This window comes from Panonychus citri, unplaced genomic scaffold (genome assembly GCF_014898815.1).
Source record: "Panonychus citri isolate SS breed McGregor unplaced genomic scaffold, ASM1489881v1 Contig00134, whole genome shotgun sequence".
Classification (NCBI taxonomy): Eukaryota; Metazoa; Arthropoda; class Arachnida; order Trombidiformes; family Tetranychidae; genus Panonychus; species Panonychus citri.
The window spans coordinates 2,733,749-2,741,422 of NW_026515539.1; the positions used below are offsets into that span (position 1 = coordinate 2,733,749).

The 7,674-nt window shown below is 32.1% G+C and overlaps 2 protein-coding genes across 3 annotated transcripts; both read right to left on the reverse strand.

Annotated features, from left to right (window-relative positions):
* Positions 1-542: 542 nt before the first annotated feature.
* LOC128391363 (uncharacterized) lies at positions 543-2,046 on the reverse strand. Its single transcript, XM_053351235.1, has 8 exons — positions 1,904-2,046; positions 1,749-1,832; positions 1,615-1,674; positions 1,373-1,546; positions 1,222-1,296; positions 988-1,161; positions 843-917; positions 543-775 (listed from the first exon to the last, which is right to left on the reverse strand). The coding sequence occupies exons 1-8, from the start codon at positions 1,941-1,943 to the stop codon at positions 630-632; spliced, it is 828 nt and encodes a 275-aa protein (XP_053207210.1). The 5' UTR covers positions 1,944-2,046; the 3' UTR covers positions 543-629.
* A 706-nt stretch (positions 2,047-2,752) lies between these two features.
* Positions 2,753-7,231, reverse strand: LOC128391349 (uncharacterized). 2 transcript variants are annotated; one of them, XM_053351216.1, is made up of 15 exons: positions 7,036-7,231; positions 6,873-6,946; positions 6,643-6,786; positions 6,446-6,588; positions 6,291-6,384; positions 6,112-6,233; positions 5,901-6,044; positions 5,573-5,836; positions 5,389-5,505; positions 5,105-5,170; positions 4,888-5,032; positions 4,640-4,816; positions 4,447-4,567; positions 3,642-3,967; positions 2,753-3,560 (listed from the first exon to the last, which is right to left on the reverse strand). In XM_053351216.1, exons 4-15 carry the CDS (start codon positions 6,494-6,496, stop codon positions 2,959-2,961), a joined length of 2,229 nt encoding a protein of 742 aa, XP_053207191.1. In that variant the 5' UTR covers positions 6,497-6,588; positions 6,643-6,786; positions 6,873-6,946; positions 7,036-7,231; the 3' UTR covers positions 2,753-2,958. The 2 variants fall into 2 exon arrangements, with proteins under 2 accessions (XP_053207191.1, XP_053207190.1); XM_053351215.1 differs by having other exon boundaries at positions 2,754-3,560; positions 3,642-4,372; positions 7,036-7,230.
* Between the last annotated feature and the right edge of the window lie 443 nt (positions 7,232-7,674).

Consider the following 7,674-nt stretch of genomic DNA (forward strand, 5'->3'; position numbering starts at 1 on the left):
GTATGGAAACATTCGGTTGAATGAGTTCAAGAGATACACATGAATTGTTTGAGAGCTTCTCGAGTCTTTTCCGAGGACAAATCGAGCCCAGATGCTTATTGTGATTTTTTGATTAACTAATGTGTTGACACATATTCACCATTAAATTGCAAAATCAATCATTTTTCATCAGAAAATGTAATGTGACATCGAAAAACATTGAATTGTCTTCTTAGTTGTTTCAGTAGAATCAATCAATTCTATTTCTATTCGACTCGAAATCTTTGCGGCAATTCGTATTTAGATTGAATTTTTATGTTGAATTTCAAATCTCGATAAACAGTGAAAGAATCAAGTTGAAGAGCAATCGGCTTTTTTAGTAACTGTACTCATATTCAGATTGTAACCACCACTTAATGTGTGAGCTTAATTAATAGATTCAAAATTATATTGATAACTTATCTTGAGATTAATTTGGTTAACTAATAGATCAAATTAATATCATTACATTATATTGTATTATTTGTGATACAAAAGACGCGAAGTAATTGAAAGTAGTTCGATTTAGTTTAAAAGTATTTATTCAGCTAACAAATAATCTTATACATAGATTACTTATTCTTGAGGCTTGGATTAAGGTCTCGCTTTCATCAACCTTTTATAGCGGTTTCAAGAACTTTGATAAAATCTCTGATGAGATCTTGAGCGAATGCAGCGGGATCCTTGATATCGTTGATGAGTTGGAGTGGGTTGAGGGCTCGCTTGGTAATAGCGGCTTCAGTGGTGGCTTGTCCGTCTAAATCAAATGAACAAGTCGAATTAGTTTCTATCTTCGGCCTTCTTACAATCATAGCTCAACTTACGGTTGAATGAGTTCAAAAGATCCATGAGTTGCTTAAGGGCTTCTTGGGCCTTTTCTTTACCAGCATCAGCTAATTCTGCAAGTAGAGTGTAATTAACAAATAGATATTGAGATATTTTCATCCAAATAATGCCAAGCTAACTTACTCTTGAGGTCTTCAGCAAGATCTCGCTTTCGTCGACCTTTGAGAGCCATTTCAGCAAGAATTTTGATAAGATCTTGAGCGAATGCAACGGGGTCCTTGATATCGGCGATCAGTTGGAGTGGGTTGGGGGCTCGCTTAGTGATAGCGGCTTTAGTGGTGTCTTGTTGGGTTCCGTCTGAGTGAAAATAAAAAAGTACCTTTAGTTTCGAGTTGCGTTTCATTGTATAAAACTTACGGTTGAATGAGCTCAAAAGATCCATGAGTTGCTTAAGGGCTTCTTGGGTCTTTTCTTTACCAGCATCAGCCAATTCTGGGAATAAAGGATAATTAAAGATAACATAATAAGAAAGTGAGCTCGTCTTATTTAGTATTCCATGATAACTTACTCTTGAGGTCTTCAGCGAGATCTCGCTTTCGTCGACCTTGGAGAGCTGTTTCAGTAACTACTTTGATAAAATCTCTGATAATATCTTGAACGAATGCAGCGGGATCCTTGATATCGTTGATGAGTTGGAGTGGGTTTGGAGCTCGTTTGGCAATGGTGTGTTCAGTTGAGTTGTCTAGTTGAAGAGTTATGAATTCCCGTTACTCAAGGAAAACACCATGAGAATAATTAATTGATACTTACGGTTTCCTAATAAGTTCTTGAGAGCATCTTGAACCTTTTGGTTGAAGTCTTGTCCAAAGTCTGAACACAGAATCGAAAAGAAAATCGGTAAGCATATGATAAAAAAATTCTCGATGAAAATAAACTTTACTTACTTTTCAAGTTTTCCAAAGCATCTTGAGACTTGTTTTGTAAGTCATCGAAGAAGTTTCGTTTGACCAAGGTAGATGCAGAAGCAACTGTCGACACAGAGAACACAGAATAATTAGATGAGAAGCAATTAAATCAAAATATCGAACAATTAACTTACCACCTAAGAAGCAAATAGCAAGAACAATTGAGAAACGCATCTTTGTTTGTACGACGGTTCAGTTGATGGATAAATTCAAGTGTCTTTTTGTATCAAAAGTTTTCGCTTTTATATCTTCTTTTTCTCAGTTTTTTCTAAAGACAAATGTAGCCCAGATGCTGATTTCGATTGTTTAAAATTAATTAATTGACGTGATGACATTTATTTACCTGTTAAATTACAAAATCAATCATTTTAGTCTCAAGAATATTTAATATGACATCGAAACACAATGTAACTTATCATCACCTTTTCTAGATTTCACGATTTTGTACCCATTTCGTACTGGAAATATGTTCAGCTAGAATTTTGATCTGCTAAGTCACGTCAGCAGAATTTTCTGATCCACTCAAGACCAGCTTTTTTTTGCTATTCGAACGTTTTTTCGATTGATTTTATTCATTCAGCCGAATATTTTGATTCTGTCTAAAAGATTTCCAATCTTTTTTGGACTAAAGTTAGACTGAAGCATTAAACTTCCTTTGACCACCTTCCATAACTGAATCTAATTTTGATGTTAGAAGAAATTCAAAATACAAAAGAATGGAAATGATCTGGTTATAAAGTCATGACGATTTCATAGATTCAAAGAAAAACTGTAATGATTGAAATATCAGCCATGAGATTTGGTTCTTTTCGAAAGCGGAATAAAATTGAACCGAGAATATATTAGATTTGAAATAGTATTTCGGCTCTAATTTAAGACGGAACTGTTCAGTTTAGATTCTATTATCATGCTATTCATGTCCGAAATCGATAATTTTTTTTTGGAATCAGCATAAAGTGCTGCATCGGAAAAAATATGCAAATAACTTTTTGGTTGATGGACAGGTTTTGACATGGATGATTTCAAGCGATTTTACTCAAACAACCCAGAAGACAAGTCGATCTCTTATTTCTGGGAAAAGTTTGACAAAGAACATTACTCAATCTGGTACTGCGAATACAAATACGCAGATGAGCTTACTCTAGTTTTCTTTATTTTCAATAAAAGTTTTCGTGGTCATTACAACATTTCAAGAGTTTTCATCATTACCCTCAAGCTGAATTGATTCAGATTCATCATTTTCTTGAACTGTAATTGTGGATTGTCGAAAAGTTGATTGTCTTTCGTCGTTTAATTGTCGAGTCCAACTGAATGTGTTTCGATTAAATGTGGATGAGATCGATTTATCAGCCGATTTTTGTTTCATGACTTTGGTGTAAATTGTATTTACGATAAATCCAATTATAAGACCAGAGATTATGAACAAAAATACAATGAAAAGTGATCCTGACAAATTAAAAGAGCTTCTCAATACAATTGAACTTTTGATTGTTCCTGATTCTGTTTTCTTTTTAATTCGATTGTAGTTACGACAACCATCTTCGTGGATTAATTTTACTTCACCACTGTTCTTGGAAACATCGTCGAAATCGTATCTCGAAAGAAGACAAATGCTCGAGGTTCTCCCATTTGCAGAACAAAAGTTAAATGATAAACATGATTTCGAATTTTCTTCTTCACTCCAATCATAACAAAGAGCAGCACATTGATCCACAGTTACACTCAATTCGGTATGAAATGTGTCCGAAATTATCTGTTTACCCGTCATTCTAAATTTGTCGATTACTTTTGCTACAATTAAGAGAATTAGAATAATATTAGAATTGATTAAAAAAAACTATTAAACGTTCACTTTTCATTGTTAATACTTACGAACGTAAATGTCACAATTAGGAGAGAAATCAGTTGATGAGTCAGTATAATAACTTTCCAATGTACATGATCCAGAATCAGAACAATACTGAAACGATTTACATTCACTAGAGTCTGAACAACGTTCAGCACAATTCTTAGGATCGTTATCTGTGGGAATCGAAGTTGATTTGATGAACTTTCGAGTTTCAATCTTGTCGAATCTCTTTAACAAATTAATCTCATTTGTTGAACAATGAGTATCATTGGTTGTGTTTTCCGAACTGATTGGTGAACTTGCGATTAAACATTCAGATCCATCGAGATATTTACAATAAGAAAATGATCTGCAATCAACATCAGATGCATGAGCACAAAGTTGATAACATGAACCGAAATCAGGAACATTTTCAATTCTATTAACTGAGTCGGAATTAACTACTAATTTAGATGATAAGACAACATTTCGGTAAAAAGGTTCGAGTTCCGTCTCCTTGATTGAAACGTCGTTCACTTGGTAAAGTTTATATTCCGAAGTTATCGATCCATCAGATAATTTAAAAGATATTCCATTTTGTAATAGTTTCTCTTGAAGATCAACTAATGGCAGTTCTCGACTATATCGATAAATATTTCGAAGAGGAATAAGCGTAACTTTACAAAGAGCTCCAGAGAATTTATCTTCTATTATATCGGTAAATTTGTCGAAATGACCACAAATATTTTCTTCTCCTTCGCAATAAGCTATTGCTCTGTGCATTAATTGAGAATTCAGGCCAGTTTGTTATAAATTTGCTAAGAAGTTACTAAAAGTTAATGAACTTACTCGAAACGATCAACAATATTGGCACTTGAGATTAAACATTCTCGATGATTTTTAACACCATAATAACTCGTCCGTGGCTTTGATTTTTTTGCAATCCGAATTTCTTTATGTTCAAAAGAATCTGTAATCAATTAAAATTTGATCAACGAATCAATAAAATATCAGATCAATGAATTTCCTTAAACCGGCTTACCCATAATATCAGGAGATTCTAAGACTGTGATTTGAGCGATTGTTTCATACGATTTAAAGATTAGCTCAATATTTGAGATTCGAGAGATTGAAATTGTTTCCATGCCGAAAATGGACTCTTTCAGTTTAATTGTGAATTGTTTATGATGATTTCGAGTAAAATGTCCGCAGTTTTGATCTAATGAATAAAATTATCAAGATTTAGGACTAATCAAGTACGAAAATTTTTCAGCTAGAAGATAATCTAACCTTTGCAGGAGAACCGTAGTTCTAATGTTTTCCGTGATTCTGGATCAGGGTAACAATCAGCTATATGAAATTTGTCTTTAGAATCATCAAATTCAGTGGAGATTATTTGATAATCAATTTTCTTGCGAATCGATCTATTACCATCCTGTCAATGATTCCGATTTACGATAATTATATTCGTACTTTTAACATTTTTATTCTAATGATTGAACCTTACCGTTTTCGCGTATCCATCAAAAGTGGTTCCAACTATCACCATATCTTTCTCAGTGTTTGTCACTGCCTAAGAGTAAACGCACATTACCAAGGTGGAAGAAATTAATGATATCGATTTAGAAAATTAATTGTTAGGAAAATTCATGACACAGATGATTTGTTGTTTTGATTATTAAGAGGAAAATTTGTACATGTAAAGTAATCATTGAATTTTCCGATTCTTAAAAAGGTATAATTAACACTCTCCGCTTTGGCAGGATACAAATAGTTTGCGTATCAACTTACCTGAGGTAGCACATATTGTGTTGCGATGACAAGATCATAATTAATGTCATCAATTTTACCCTTTTTAATGTTTTCTTGCCAACCTTCAGCCTTCAATTGTGTGTTAAACAAGTTCATCTATTGATTGGTAATGTGGTTGTGTTATTTATTGAGCCAGGAATGGAAACTTTTCATCTCTACTCACATAACTAACTGGGCCTATGTAAAAGTATTGACCATTTAAATTAAATTGTTGATTCAATGAGAAACTTGGATTAGTTTTGTCCATTAATAATCCAGGAGCTGATGAGTCCATTGGGTACATTTGGCATTCTCTTTGTCCATCCAATTCGTACACCAATCCTAAGGTGTAGTCGTAAACCTTTTCGGGCCTTTTCTCGATTTGATTTGGATTAAGTTTAATTGTTGTTTTAATATTGACCAGTTGAAATTTTTCATCAGCAAAAACCTAATAAAATTCAAATATTATGATCGTTTAATTAATTATCAACATTAATCTTGATAATATTCACCTCTTTTTGTATCAGCTGATTTTTATCACTTGAAATCGTTTCCAATGCTATGTAGTGTTTGAATTGTGTTCCAACCTTAGGAATCGGAGATTCGTGATAATCTAACCCTTTGGTTAGAAAGGCATCACAATTTTTTTCTGTTAACTGTCAATCAAATTGATAATGATGTTTGTCAGTAAATGGCACGTTAATTAATTTGTTAGTTAATTACCGTTACAAAAGAATCCAGTTCTTGATCTACCTTCTTGATTGAATAAATGTCTATTCTCACATTTGAATTTCCTTTGAAAAAAACTCGAGATGGAAATGAAAACTCTGAACCATCTCTGCTAACTAATCAATAACAATCAATATTAATCGCATATCTCACTGGGGTAATTAACTTTTTACCTTTATAATAATGTGTGATTCCAATTTTAGGTGTTAAATAAGATTCATAGACACGATGAGCAACACCATTGACTTCAACCTCAGAAGTTTGATTCTAGAGAGAAATCAACATCAATATTACGACTGATTGTCAATTGTCAACAATTAATAAATACCCATTGAATCGGTTGATTTTTAAGTCTAAATAGGATTGAAGGACCAGCCATTAAGAAGTAACTAACGAATGGAGAGGGAGTATCGGACAATCGATAATTCCAATCATTGGTGAAGATAAATTTCCAGCATTTATTGGCATTATCTTTAAGAAATCAAAATGTGAATTTCTAATTAAGACTCAAACAATTTATCTCACCATCTTTAATAACGTAACGTGTAGTTGGATATTCACTTGAATAGTGAATCTTTTGACCATTTCCTTTAGATTCCGTCAAATTTTACCTCGAACTATGGAACCAGATGAAATATATTCTCTTATTGTAAATCTTTGATTGATATTCTATTAATGATTAGAACAAAATTCAAATGAAAATCATATATTATATTCAAAATTCAATTGATTACTAAACAGTTAAGTTGACTTACCTCATCCGTTATTATCGCATTGATTATCCAATTTCCTGGCTCCAGTTCCATGGGATATTTATAAATATCATAATCTTAATTGTTTCATTAGCAATTATCAGATTAGAAATGGAAAAGTTTATTGTAGTCAACTGAGATTAAGATAATTACCGTTATCACTTACCTGATTTTACCTGGTCAACTGAAATACTGATTCCAATTATTATTGATACATAAACTAAATTAAATGACATTGTAACTAATTAATTAATAAGCAACTTTATTTGTTTCACTTTTACAATTTAAATGATTAACTTTTGCTGTACATTGTGATTTATATTAATCATTTGTGTTATTATCACCAATCACTAACAATCAAACACTGATAGCCAAAATTAACCAAGTTGACATTAAAATCAATCGTTATTATTGATTGTTAGTCTAATTAAATTAATTTCTAAATTCCTGTCTGGTTATCATTGTTTTTATTTGATAAGATTATTTAACTTTTTCATTTTGATTCGCATAAAAAACACTCACCATGTTTAGTATTAAATTAACATAATTCAATCAGTGATTAAAGTTGACAATTAACGGGTGCAAATTAAGCTTTATGCCATAGATTGATTTATATTCAAGGAAAATCTTCTTAATTGTAAAGATATGTTATCAATTAAATTTATTAATGAATTTGACAAAAATTAATTACAGTAGTGTTCGCATTTAGAGCAAGAAAAGTGATACCTACATAGCTAAAAGAGTTAATCTCTTAAGCTAGTCCAATACAAATCTCATTAATCCATTAGATGAAGACTGAAAAATT

Coding starts and splice junctions, on each gene's coding strand:
- LOC128391363 (XM_053351235.1), bottom strand. CDS start 1,943: ATGCGTTTCTCAATTGTTCTTGCTATTTGCTTCTTAGGTG. Junction 1,547..1,614: donor CAAGAACTTATTAGGAAACC/GTAAGTATCAAT, acceptor CTCTTCAACTAG/ACAACTCAACTGAACACACC. Junction 1,297..1,372: donor TCTCGCTGAAGACCTCAAGA/GTAAGTTATCAT, acceptor CTTTATTCCCAG/AATTGGCTGATGCTGGTAAA.
- LOC128391349 (XM_053351215.1), bottom strand. CDS start 6,496: ATGGCTGGTCCTTCAATCCTATTTAGACTTAAAAATCAACCGATTCAA. Junction 5,171..5,388: donor CACAATATGTGCTACCTCAG/GTAAGTTGATAC, acceptor GTTTACTCTTAG/GCAGTGACAAACACTGAGAA. Junction 4,373..4,446: donor AATATTGTTGATCGTTTCGA/GTAAGTTCATTA, acceptor ATTAATGCACAG/AGCAATAGCTTATTGCGAAG.